The 13541-nt window shown below is 41.8% G+C and overlaps 1 protein-coding gene across 1 annotated transcript in view; it reads left to right on the forward strand.

Annotated features, from left to right (window-relative positions):
- PCSK2 (proprotein convertase subtilisin/kexin type 2) overlaps positions 1-13541 on the forward strand; it is a 203112-nt gene that overhangs the window by 178647 nt on the left and 10924 nt on the right. Inside the window, exon 9 of the mRNA XM_010000193.1 lies at positions 2297-2472. Coding sequence (XP_009998495.1) covers positions 2297-2472 — 176 coding nt within the window. The remainder of the gene's footprint in view (positions 1-2296; positions 2473-13541) is intronic.

A 13541-nucleotide genomic window follows, 5' to 3' on the forward strand; every position in this document is an offset into this window, starting at 1 on the left:
TAAAGAGGCAAACCCTGTGCTGCTTTTATTCTTTAGGCTCTCCCAGGGCAGGCACTGCAGCGCTATAAGTTTCTGCAATCATTAGTTTCCTCTGTTTTAACAAGGGAAGCAGAGTGGTAAGAGGAGCAGGTACACAGGATGAAATGGGTGGTGCCTAGCACCCAGCATTGGTACCTCAGGTGTATTGGGGGTTTTTAGTTCTTACTAACACTCGTCTGCACTGATAGACTGAGCGCAGGGATTGGAGTGACCTAGGCTCTTAGACAACATGTGTTTAATCCAAAGACATCCAGTTTTCCCACTCTAATACTGTTCCATGATGTGGACCAAGGCACAGCAAGCAGAGATAGATGATTGTGAATTTCTTTTCATTCCTTAGTCCACATTAAAATGCTCCAGTGTGGATGTACTATTTGCTTCCTGGAAATAGTTCACAGTGTGTGAGCATGGGCAGCTCTGCTCTGCTTGGCCAGTCCCTGTTTCACCGTGGAGTCAGAAGAATCCAGAGAAGGCTACAATTTACCTCACCTGCATGATCAAAAGCTGAATGTCCACTGTAGAAGGGCACCAAACAATGTTTGCTAAGCCACTACCCCAAGAGATATCACTGAGAGTTACTGTCTGGCCGGGCAGGTCTAATGTATGTCCCCTTTCTTCAGTAACAGTAATGTCCCCTCCAGAGATGGGACGTTTCATATTTACATTCTGGCAGTAACTAGTCCTGGAGGTGCATCAGTTGAGGCACAGGGTTTTGGGTGAAACTCATCTGTATTATTAGTGTAACTCTACAAATTCAAGCTGGTTGCTTAAAAATCAAGAGGCGAAGGACTTTTTTTGATGGCCTAGAAATAATCTTCCATACTCCTCCACTTCATAGCAAAATCCCCACAGGTTTTTGGAAGTGCCAGCCCCGACAGCCCGAGGGCAGCGTGCACCTGTAGCACCACCGTGTGGTCAGTGGGAACGTGGAGGTTCATTCGGGGGGAGAATCTGCTGCTGCTGTGGTTCAGGGTCCTTGTGTGCAGGTGGAATTGGAAGCTGGGAGCCAAGGATATTGAGCATCGTGTGTTTTGCTTCTTGTACTTCCTCCCCCACCACCCCGACGTCAAACCAGATGGCTTGGCTCCTCCTGATGTTCCCCCACCTCCCTGGCATCAATTAATTCTGTGATTTCAGATCTGCATTTTACAAACATGTGAAGGGTTTTCTCACTCAGTGAGTCTGACTTCATAATTTCTATCTTGAATTAGCAAATCAGGAATATCCAGCTTCTGTCTGATTTCTATTTGAAATTTAAACCACTTTTTCCAGCCTCACATTTGACACATGGATTTTGTGTTGAATTTAGTAAAAGCACTGACTTCTAAATCAGGAACCTCATTCGTACTGTTTGGCTCTGTGATACTGATTTCTGCCCCATCTGTGTCCTGAAATTTTTTGGGAAAACTGAACTTCAACTCAAGGCTACAAATGAGAGTTGGAACGTGTCTCTAGTCATTCGGTCTCATGAAAGGCCACTTAGAGGTTGGCCACCAGTGAAACTGTCCTATGTGTGGGGCATGGTGGATGTGAGGGCTTGCGCTGCTGTCTCTGTCTAGGGCCAACACTTTGAGGTTTTTATGAAGTTGGCATGTCCTAGGATTGTGTTTTTTAAACTTAACTTGATTTCTACTACTGCATGGGTTAAAGGAAACAGGTTATAGATTGCATTTTTCTCCATGTACTGGCTGCATTTTGCTATTGTGTCTGCATGTTGACACAGTGATATTTTTTCAGGAAGTTGCTGTGTAGTGCGTTTCCCCTCTCTGATTAAATTCTGGAGAAGAACCAAAATAAACAGAAAAATTACTTGAAAAACTAATGAAGTGTCAATGCATCACTGAGTATAAATTAGAGATGGGGAGGGATTAAACTTTTTTCCCTAGTTGTTGAAAAATACTATTTTTAATGCCCTCAATATTATTTAAATACTATGAAATGCTGAGATTGTGGAATACTGCTGTTTTAAAAGCATTTTCAAATGGTAGATGGAAAATACTATGTAATTAGAGACCTAACAAAAAAGTGCTTTCTCTTTCTGGGCCATGCTGCATTGCTGTGGCTGAGTGTTTTAAGTGCTGCCATCCTGCTGGGTGAGCACACCCTGGTGAGATGTGAATGGTGAGCACAGTATTATTGAGGGGGTGAAACTGCCAGTGAATTAAAATACCTGTAGCTGGAGGACTTCTCCAGGTGCTGAGATTACATCTTGTGCTGGATAATGCATAATTCACATTTATGGTGATTCAATCTACAGGTATTCGAATGCTCGACCAGCCTTTTATGACAGACATTATTGAGGCTTCCTCTATCAGTCATATGCCTCAAGTCATAGATATCTATAGTGCCAGCTGGGGACCAACTGATAATGGAAAGACTGTGGATGGACCTAGAGAGCTAACACTGCAAGCAATGGCAGATGGTGTGAACAAGGTAATGTTCTCATTAAATAATCTGGGTACTGGGGCAGACTCATGTTGATACCAGTGACTTGGGAATACACCGTCCTGCCTTAGATGTTGCAGAACACAACACAATTCTGTAAACTGTCCAACTTTCAGAATATTCCAAGGTTCCATTGATGTTCTTTCTGCAATATTATGGCATTGCTTTTACTGTAAAGTCTCAGGATACTGTCCTGCCTTGCAAGCAACTGTGTTTTTCTCTATTTGGCTTACATAAGCTTTTCTTATGCCATAGCAGTTAAAATGGAAGAGCCTGATCCTGTAAATATTCCCCAGGTTTAAACATTTCAGCTGTACTACTGACATCACATTGTCTGTTTTGGTGTGCTACAGTTTCGTTATCTCTTTGGATTTGTAGTGTCCTTCAGGTCACTCATATGTGATCATTGTTACAGCTGTGGTGAAATCACAAGTGTTTAGATGTCCATGGAATAATATTCTTGCCCAGTTACAGGAACCTCCTTGTTTATTTCCACCTCCTTCTAGGAGCAGTTTGTAGTCTTTGTTAAAGACATTCGGTATCATCCTGAAATCTGTTAAATCTGTACTCTGTCATAAGGTGGGGTAAAATGTGCGGCACAACTGAAAAAGAAAAAAAAACAACACAACCACAAACCAGTCCAAAACAAACACACAAGCCTTGCATATGTCTGTCTCCATCTTTTTGATGTTGTGCAGCCAGGACAGCCACTCCTGGTACTGTTGGGAATGAGCCTCATCCCCTTGGTTGATCTTAGAAGGGTTTCCATAATGAAAAGATCTGAAATTCCTGAGCAGATCTAAGGTGGTTTTGTGTGGGAGCTCCACAATTACTTGTCTTTTCCATCCAAGTTATTCCTTCCTCTTACTTCTGCCAGTTTATCCCACTCTTCAGCACCACCTCATTGTGAGCAGCACATTCAGTTTTTCTCTTTCTGTGACATGATAATTTAATCTGCTGCTGTGGTAGTGAAGCATCTAAAGGTTTCTCAAATCCTAAGCCTCAAATGTTTTGCCTATAACAGATGACTTACAGTCATCTTCATGCTCTCACCCCTTGAATTAGGGGGATACTGCAGTAATGCAGGAAGACTTGTCACAAATTTCTCCTGAGTCTGCTGAGTTTTTCAGTATAAACTTCACAAACCTCTGATGAGCTCAAAGTTGCTGTGAAGCCATCTTACCTGAGCTGTATTTCTTCTCATGACTTTCTTTCATTGCTCTAGAGTTTCCATAAGGATCTCCTTAAATACTTGTGTCTTGGGGAGAATCTTTCTTATGTATGTGATACAGTTGATACATTTTTAGCAACACCTCAATGTCTTATAGTTAGTGGAGTCGATCTTCCTTCCACTGACGTTGGTGGGAGCAGAGATAAATTCTGAATGTAAAATTCCTATATAATTTTTGTGTTATTCTCCTCTCATGCAGAACTCATCTAAAAGTAACCAAAAAAGTACTAATAACTCTAGCAGGGGAATGCAAACTAAACTAAATAGAGATATTTTACCCTCTTGAGAGAAGCAGATTTTAATTTGAAGTAAAGTTTTTTTTGCAGTTTGGTATCTAAAAGATCGTTTGATTGACTTGCTATGGTGTTGCCATGTGCTTTAGTTTGTGGTTTTGTACTGGAGTTAACCTTCCCTTTTATAGGAGAAAGAATTTTCTCTTCCATTCTCTTGCCTGGTCATAGTCTCATACTTGAAAGTGTTACACATATGACTTTTTTAATTCCTTCATCTCAAAAGTGTTTGTAATTCTCTTCAAGAAATAGTTTGCAACATTAAGGTCAGAAGGGACCCTGAGATGTCTTAGGTTGGACACTTGCAAAGGAGAGGGAGCAGTGACAGTGAGCTGTGCTCTGGGAAGTATAGCTCTCCTTCCATATCAGAAGGCATAAAATGAACAGGAGAACCTGCATTAAGAAAATAGTTCTGTTAAACAGCCATTACAGAATTAGAGAGCAGAAGGAGTAATACTGGATTCTGCCTAAGAAAGATATTGTTGTCAAGGGACAATTACACTTAAATTTCTAGTGGCAATGTCCCAGCTGTTTCCTGGCAATATGTGCAGGAAAGAAGAGACAGCTCCACCCCAAATAGCTCCCTTTGCATTGTGATTATAGCTTTATCTACCCTTATTTTGCTCATTACATTACCTGTTACAGAAGCTTTTTTGGGGTACAGTTTATTCTGATTTGTTGTCACGGAGAGCCATATTTTCTAAAGATACTTCAAGATGTCAGTGGATGCTGGCAACTCTTCATCATGCCTTGAAAAACCCACTACAGACTTTCCTTCATGAAAAGAAGATTAACAAGCTTTTGATATAATACCCTTTTACCTAGTTGAGGCCTATAATATATGTATCAAATTCTCTACTGACTGTACAAATGTAGATCTAATTAATGATCATTTTTCAGAATAAAAAGCCCCCTTATTAAAGAGAAAAGTATATTTTATAAACCGAGATACAAATAAATGTAGGAATTCTTTTTCTCAGTCTAGGGCTGATTCTCACCAGTGACGGTTCATGAATTAGTGACGAAGCTGAAATATTGGCAGGGAGGAAGCAACATGCTGAGAATAAATATGTGGTATTAAACTAAATGCAATATTTTCCAGTGTCCTAGAAGGAAATGCAAGATCTCTTGTACAGAGCAAGATCTCTGTATTTATTTCTAATGTAATAAACTAAAAATTAATAAGTGGAAGTGATACAAAATTCTTAAAACGAAAATGCAGTTAACTGAGTTGACAAACACAGGTAACATTTACCTTGTTGCCACCCAGCTCAAGGAGAAACTCACTGGCAAGAGTGTCATCCTTCCCCCAGGCTCTGTTCTACTCACATGTCCTTTCGAAGTCCTTCTTCCGGAGCTGCTGGGATGTTGGATGTAACCTGATAGCAATAAGATGGTGAAAACTGAAGAAACTGAGAGACTTCCTGTTCATGTGTCTGTTTTTATGGCTTGAAGCCCTGCTGCCACAACCAGATGGGCTAAAGCTGAGATATTTTCTTACCTTTCCTTTTCCATTTCCCATTCTGGGCCTTTGTTAAGCCAGTTCTTGCCTTCTGTATTAATCATACCTTCTGTTTGGTGCTGTTTGCTGTAAGATAAGCATGAATAAAGGCAGCACTAAAATAGAGTAATTAAGGACAGCAGAATCTGTCCTTCACACTGGCAACTCCTTTACTCTTTTACTAGTTGCATTTCCAAGGCTGAACACAGAGGGGATGGTGTGCATATTAACTTGGTTTCAGCGTAGTACATGTACTTAGAAGGTATTGGGAAGGGGATCAAAGCTGCTTTTTATTAAGAGATGACCCCACTAATTTTTAGTGCATGCTGGTCTTCACTATTTTACCTCATGACTTCTCTTCAACGTGACTGAATAGTGGTAGTTGCACTGTAACGAGAAATGAGCTCACAGCCAGATTAGCAGGTGCTGGGGATGAGCCTTGAAGGAGTTTTATACACACAAACATCCACCAACAATTTGGCTATTATCAGCACTAGTTTAACACAGGAAAATGCAAATCTTACCTACTGAAAAGTGCAGCTGCTAGAAAGCATGTATTTGGGACATAAATGGAAAGGACATAATAGAACTTCTAGTTTTTAAAGACCAGGTTGAAACTTGTGAGTATCCAGTACCTGCCTAATGAGGAGGTCTTGCACTCACCTTGGCTGTGAGGCACCTGATGCTGGCTGCCAGCTGTAACAGGAGGATGTGCTAGACTGCACCCCAGTCAGATAGCCATTAGGGTAGTCCAGAGAAGGCTAAGGGACCAATGCTCTTCTGACTGGTGAAAGAGATCCAGAAAATGTGCTCTGTTGCTTCCCTGCATTTCTCTAAACACACTTTCCTGGAGCAAAAAAGACAGATATCCTTAATGAGGTTTTATTATCTGGCCTCTAGATGCCATCTGAGATGCATCTGTGGTTAGCAGCATGTTATGGAGCATAGGGAGAAAAGGTATATATTTCTTTACAGTCTCAGTAAATCACCAAACATTGTTCTGGGAACACTTGAACAGGCTGCCGAGAGAGGTTGTGGAGTCTTCTTCACTGGAGACATTCAAAACCTGCCTGGACACGTTCCTGTGTGATGTGCTCTGGGTGATCCTGCTCTGGCAGGGAGGTTGGACTAGATGATCTTTCAAGGTCCCTTCCAACCCCTAGGATTCTATGATTCTGTGATTTGCAGATAAATTTCTTTTACGGGCTATGGAGGGATTTTATTGCAGGTGCAGAAATACAAGCTAAAATTCAGAGCAGAGGAAGAAACCAGGATGACGGACTTAGGAGCAAGCAGCCTGACAGGGTTGAGCATGGCTAGATAACTCATCTGATTGAGCAGTACTTTCATTTCAGAGAAGGGGGAGTGAGATTGTAGTGACATTTTATATATAGTATGGCTGGTGGGATATATTTAGTAGTGCTGTGGGATTTACATATCCCTTTTCTGCCTTGTGCTTACCCGCTTTGGGGGCTTGACAGCTTGGAGGAGGAGGTAGGGATGGTATATGGGATTCCTGTGACAGCACTACTCCTAAATACAGACTTTTTGTTTGTTGGTACCTTGCATCCAGATTGTATCACCAGGCAACTTAAACAAAGAAAGTTAACTAGCTCAAGAACTAATTCCATCCATGCTTTCTTGTAGATCCTGTCTTTAATGCAATATCCCGTAAATGTTTCTTATTGGCTGTTTTTTAAGTCCAGTTCTTTTGAGTTTCAGCTATTGAAATTTAAGGCAGTAAAAAGAAGTAATCAAGCTAAGCTGGTCTCTATCTATCGCATTTTTATGGTGTAGGCTTTTATATTAGTAGTTTCTGAGTAGCTGCTCATGGACTGAATTAATTTCTTGAGACTTCTCCGGCTCAGCCAGAATATATAAGACATGATCCATTTGTGCTTGTGCTGGTGAAAATGTTATTGCTTCCATAATATGGTTCTACCTAAGAAAATGCTGCACAAGTACAAATTGTCGGGGGTGCAGTATTAAGAATTTATAGTCTCATCATGGCTCTGTAATTGGGCTTACCAATGAAAGAAGAAATGATGATGTTAAAAACGAAAGGAGATATTTCTCACTTGCCTCTCTGTAGGGCCACGAATATTGTGTTAGTGTTTTTTGAAATATGCTGAAGATAGCACATTAATAAAGTATATGCAGTTAGATACTTCTAACATCATTTTATTTGCTCAACAGCCAAGTGAGGATAGGGAAAATACTTTATAATCTGGCAACCATCTGACTACTCCATTTCTAAGGAAGCCTTACAGACTTCTTTATAACTTGAGAGCCCTTTCCTACCGTATTGCTGTTTTGTCTGAAACATGCATTATAATTCCATGCCTTGTCTTATTTATATAAACTAAGATCAAACCTTACTTAGAACCCCACACAAGCATGTTATATCTGCTTGGAATTCTGAAGTCACCTGAAGGGATATTTTAAGACTTTTGTAAAACAGCACTGGTGGTGGGATAGTTGACCTTCCACCAAGTACATAACCCAGGTTTGGAGATGAGTCTGTGACCGTCTGCTTTCCTGCCTCAGGTGGGGGAATGGGCATGTGCCTCTAAGGACAGGATGGGGACAAAACCCAAGTGCTACTGATTTATGTTGATACTGTTCTCCTCAGGGATGTCTTGGACAACTGAATACTTTGGCTGTTGTAGATTTGTGCTTTGCATGGGTCTGTGACAGAATGAAATATTGCCCTTCTCAGAGACTCAGACACCAGTCTCCTAAAGAGCAGAAAGCTGCTGTAGCAATAGCTTAGGCCAACATGGCAATATTTGCAAGCTCCACATGTAAATATTTTCTTTATTGCCATGTGAATCCCAGTTTTCTAAGGAGACAAGACAATAATGTAGTCTGAAAATTTAGATTTTATTGTCATACTCTGCCCCTCCGAGTGGTTTAGCCTAATCTCTGTGCCACAGTTCAGCCACCCTGTGCTTTTCCTCCCCAGCAAGGCTAGTTCTACAAGCTGTGAACCTTTTGCTTACTATTGCAAGAGCCACAGGTGAAGATGCGAGGCTGGGGTTTATCACAGCAATTGAGAGCTCTGGGCAGGGAAACCAGCATTATCACTGGTAGAAAGTAAATTGGGTATTTAGAATCTTCTTCTCAGTGGTAGCGTAGCCTACAAGTATGGGATTGAGTTTTGCAAATATTATCAATACCAGAATTAGGCCTGCAGAGTTATTGGACTGAAGTAATGCATTATCACTTGTGCTGCACAGCCCAGGATTCAACAAAAAAGAAATGGATGATTAAAAGTTTTTTGTCTTGGTATTTTCAAAGTTCCATCCCCATTCCCCTGCTGGGCTGAACCCTAATTGAAACCTAATGCTGCCTCTATCAAAAGTGTAATTTTCCATTTGTTTATCTTGGCTAAAAGAAGTCACTCAAATTCAAACAGTAATTTAGACATTGAAAAGGGCTGAAGCAGTATTTTTAGATAAATTAGGTATTAACAATTACACACTTAATTGGGGTTTGGTGGATGGGACTCCTCTGTACCCAGGTCTGGAACATAAAGCCTTTTGTTAGGGTTTAACAACTATAGGGCTTAGTTTTTTCAGAATCTTGCATGCAGGAATCTCCTGTACTTGGGTGACTGATCTAAAGAGTTTCCAAAATCTTACAGGAGGAACCAGCCAATTGTTGAAGGCAACAAAATATGAAAGGGACAAACCCAGAAGCACAACTGAAGCATGGTTCCAAGTGACAGTTGTAGCACAGTAGCCAAGTGTTTAGCTGAGTTCTTGCTCCTGCCAAAACAGCCTTTCTTCCTTCTCCATGGAGTGCCTGAGGGTTAGGCCAACAGCAAAGGAACACAACCCTCAGCATGGTGAATTTGAGTAGGGTAACACAGCTCCCGCTTCTTTTTCATTTAACTCCTCAACTTGTGGGTGTGCTGGACAGGCTAGACATCCTGGACTATTCCAGGAGTGTGGTACAGCATCTCCAGGCTTTTGGAAGGGGCTGGACCTGGGAGTAGTGCTGAGGCATTCAGCTCAGAGAAGACAGCTGTACCCCTGAACATGTAGAGTGCCAAACTTTGGAAATCCAACTATGTTTCCTGCTTAAAACTTTGGTGTCTGTGTGGTTAAATTCAGATTACTTGGCTGGCTCAGGCATGTGTTTCTGCCTAGATTTTGCTTTAGATTTTAGCACTCCCCAAGAAATGGGTATAGGAAAGGAGGAAAGGGATCCAAGAAGTCACAGGCTACCAGATTGCTCTGCGCAGCTGCAGAGTTAGCTGGAGGAGCCAAGAGAGTGAGGGCTCAATGGGCTGTGCAGCTGGCACCATGTCAGGGATGTGGGAACATGCAAGCAGGCTCCAGAAAACCCTGGCAGTGCAGAGGGATGAGCAGCAGTTCAGCGACGCCAAGGACTTGCTGCCTCCAGCTGGCTGACGCCACAGAGCCAGGCTGCTGGTGCACAGGAGGGTGGGTTGGGAGGCTGAGGCAGAGCCAGGTCTCTACGTAGGCTCCTGGTTGTCTGGAGAGGTCAGCCTGATGCTTCCCACCAAGTCATGACTGTGAGCAGATGGTCCCAAGGCTCTTCCACAGCCCATCCTTGCCTTGGTGTGCCCCACAATGGACATTTCATGTTGTCTCCCTGGGCTTCAGATTGCAATTTTCTGAAGTAATTAGCAATCATTACTGAAGGATGCAGTTTTTAATTACAAAGCATGTAAGGAATTTCAAATAATTCAGTCCTGAAGAGAAAGAAATGCTCTTTTCAGAGGAATATACAGTCAAAATTAATAGAGGATGGAAACTACCCGAGTTCTATTCCTAAATCAGTAGGACCTATGGCAAAGATTTTTTGCTTTTCCTGGAAAACCAGACTATCTCCCACTATAGCAGGCACATAAATGCTATTAAATTATATAGAAGATTCTGAAACACTTCTGTTTTCTTAAGGGGAAGAATTACAAAATAGCTATCATATGTCACACAAAAAGAAAAGTGCTTATAAAATGATGTGCTTTGAATTCACTACAGAAAGCAATTTCCAGATCTGTAATTTTTCATATTCTTTCTCTGTATTTTTCTTCCTTAGACATGGGACAGTCCATAAACATCAGCGAATTACTTGGTTGTCCTTATTTTGAAATGCCTTTTCACTGCACCTAAATAAAAAAGCCCAGCACAACACAACAAAACCCTCTTTACAGTCAGATGCTGCTTTTTTTTGCTATTTTTTTCATCTGAAAAATACATTCTCACAGTCAGATGCTGCTTTTTTTTTTTCTTCTTGTCCTGAATGCATCTGCCTGCTGGTGTTGTGATACTATTACTCCCTGGCACTTGGCTTTTCAGGGCAGGCGTCTGTTCTTTGTTTTGAGCTTGCAGTGTTTGGAAACTCTTAGTCCTGGTCTATGACAGAAGGATTAGGCCACAGCCAGAGGACATCAGGAACATGCTGTAAAGATCATTTTGCTCCTTCCATCCATCTTCGGCAACCCCAGTAGCGAGGCAAGAGTGGGTGAACTATGAGAGCCAAGGCAAAGGCCCTGCAGTGTTCCAGGCCCAGCTGTTACTCACATGGGCACTTGCCAGCCTTGATGGGAAAGGTCAGGGAAGCTGGAGGAGATTTATTTGTCAAATACACCCATTTTTTATCTGGACATTGTGTTCCAGCAATCAAAACTTTGAGAAACACTGGCTTATGCACTAACCCAGCCAGCATGATAAATGAGCACAATAACAAAGGAAAAAAAAAGTTCAAGAGGAGCCTGAAGTTACATAAAGTGAATTAGGCTCCAGCCCCCTGCCAACTCACTTTTGCAAGGTAGTTCAATTAGGGAGTTTTTCTGGTATTACACTCCATAGGAGATGAGAAAAGGGGTAAGAAAATTTCTCAGGGATATATTTTGCCAGCAGTACAAAATCCCAGAAAGGAAGCTGGAAATAGAAAACTTGCTGTTCCTGCAAAGAGAGCTTCTCAGTAGCTGTCTGTGCCTTTCTAAGCATATAGCCCTGCCCAAGATTTAATTTTGATTTAGCTTGAATTGAGGTGGGCCTCTCTTGGGTTAGTGCTAAATGCACCAACAACCGTTTTCAGCTGTGAGATACAGCTTTGGATGGCTCAGAAGTGTGGGAGCTGTGCTGTGCGTTGATTTTGGGGGAAAAGAGCAGATTTCAACAGTATTCTAGCAGACAGTTACTCTTTAAGATTTATCTTATTGTTCTAGTCTTCCCCCTCCTTCCTGACTCTTCCTTAACGCTCCCTCTGGTGTTTGTAGTGTGTATTACTACCACCCTCTCCAGTTCTGCTTTTAGCCTGAATTTACAGCAGCCTAAGCTGAGTGACACCACTGAAATTTTTCTGCTTGTATAAGGTTGAAATGCAAATAGGAGCTTCCCGTTCACTTTAAATATGACACTTAGTTGACCCAACTGGGATTTTTCTGGTTTAGACTACTGCCATCTAGGGAACTGAAAATTCACTTCCCCTGAAGCCTTGTATTTCTGCCTGGTAAAGGAAATGATGCCTGAGCACAGCCACCAGTTTGTCTGTGCAGTCTATCCATCTACTGCAGGTCTGGCTGTGGGAAATGTAAGCAGCAAGCCCTAAGCATCATTGTAAATAATGCACTTGGGCTGCTCTCCATTTATTCCAATACTGTTTGCTCCTCTTTCCACTCCTGGCTAAGAAAGAAAGGCACTTGAAATTTGAGTATCAAGAGGTGAACTCTGGGTTTTAATACTTAGCCACACTTGTGGATGCGGCTCTCGTAGAAGTGATATCCTGAGGCTATTTTCATGTTCCAGTTATTACGTGCAGAAGCCTGTCCCCAGGAGCACTCAGCAGGCTAACTGCAACCACAAACTCCAGCCTAAATTTCATTTCCTCTGTGGATCTCCCCTGCTCCTCACTAACAGTGTTACACCTTTTTTCTGCCATTCTGCCTCAAATCCCACCTGTGGGTTGAAATGTTTCACAGCAACACCCAGCTTTGGCAGTGCAGCATAACTTGCCAAGCAGGGCTAAATCTGCTTCCCCTTGCTGAATGCTGTAGAGGGTTACTCTCAGGCACTAAGCTACTTCTGTGAATTTATCACATGGAAATTAAGTGTTTCCGCTTCCTTTAAAATGGCTCCAAGGAAAAGGTTGTTCAAGAACACATCAGTAGATGCCAAACATCCTACACCAGCAGCCCCCTGCTCTCTGTGTTGGGCAGCAGCCTGCCTTTTTGGAAGAGAGAGAGATGCGCCTCAGCTGCCATCAGTGCTGCCTGAATGAGGCATATGGTGGCAAAGTGGTGTCATGCTGTATGGGAGCATGATGGCAAGCATGGCATGTAGCCTGTGAAGTGAGTCCACAGCCCAGGGTTGGGCCCTGAAGAGGAAAAAGTCTAAGCAAAAAAAAAAAGAACTGTTCTGGTTGTGCTGTTTTTTTAAATTTAATTTTGGGGTTTTGTTTGGTTTTTGTTTTTAAATAATTGGCTGGAATTATTTTGTTCTTAGGTTATGTATTTCTGCAGCAGTATCATCCCTTAAAACTCAAACGATTTATCTCAGATCTTTGTGGGAGTTCTTAGGCTGATTTCAGTAAGGTTTTTCATCATAGTCATCACCTTTATTATGAAAATCTATGTCCTGAGATATTATGTACCCCAGTGGCAGCAAACCTGCTGTGCAATTTAGTGGATTATAATGCAACTCACTAACATGCTTGAAATAATGAGGTTGCTCTGTTCAGTGGGGTATGTTGAAAAATAGAAGCTACTGCTGGGAGCTCAGATTTTATTTAAATTCCTGGCAGAAAAGGTTCCCTATTAAAATACCATTGCAGGTTGCTACGTTTGTATATTCTTTAACATTCATTTCATGCTGAATAATGAAGAGGCCAGAAGAGGTATTCTTCTCATCTTCTGCCCAAGTCATATAAACAATATGTTAAATTGAGGCCTTGTGCCATTCGGGTGCTGTTGGAAGCAAAGGTTCAATTACGTTAAGCTAAATGTAGAGAGAAACAGTGTGTGTGGAATCAGTGGGAGATCTGAGCTTTGGGTTCAGCA

Source organism: Chaetura pelagica, unplaced genomic scaffold, assembly GCF_000747805.2.
Source record: "Chaetura pelagica isolate M959 unplaced genomic scaffold, ChaPel_1.0 scaffold336, whole genome shotgun sequence".
Taxonomy (NCBI): Eukaryota; Metazoa; Chordata; class Aves; order Apodiformes; family Apodidae; genus Chaetura; species Chaetura pelagica.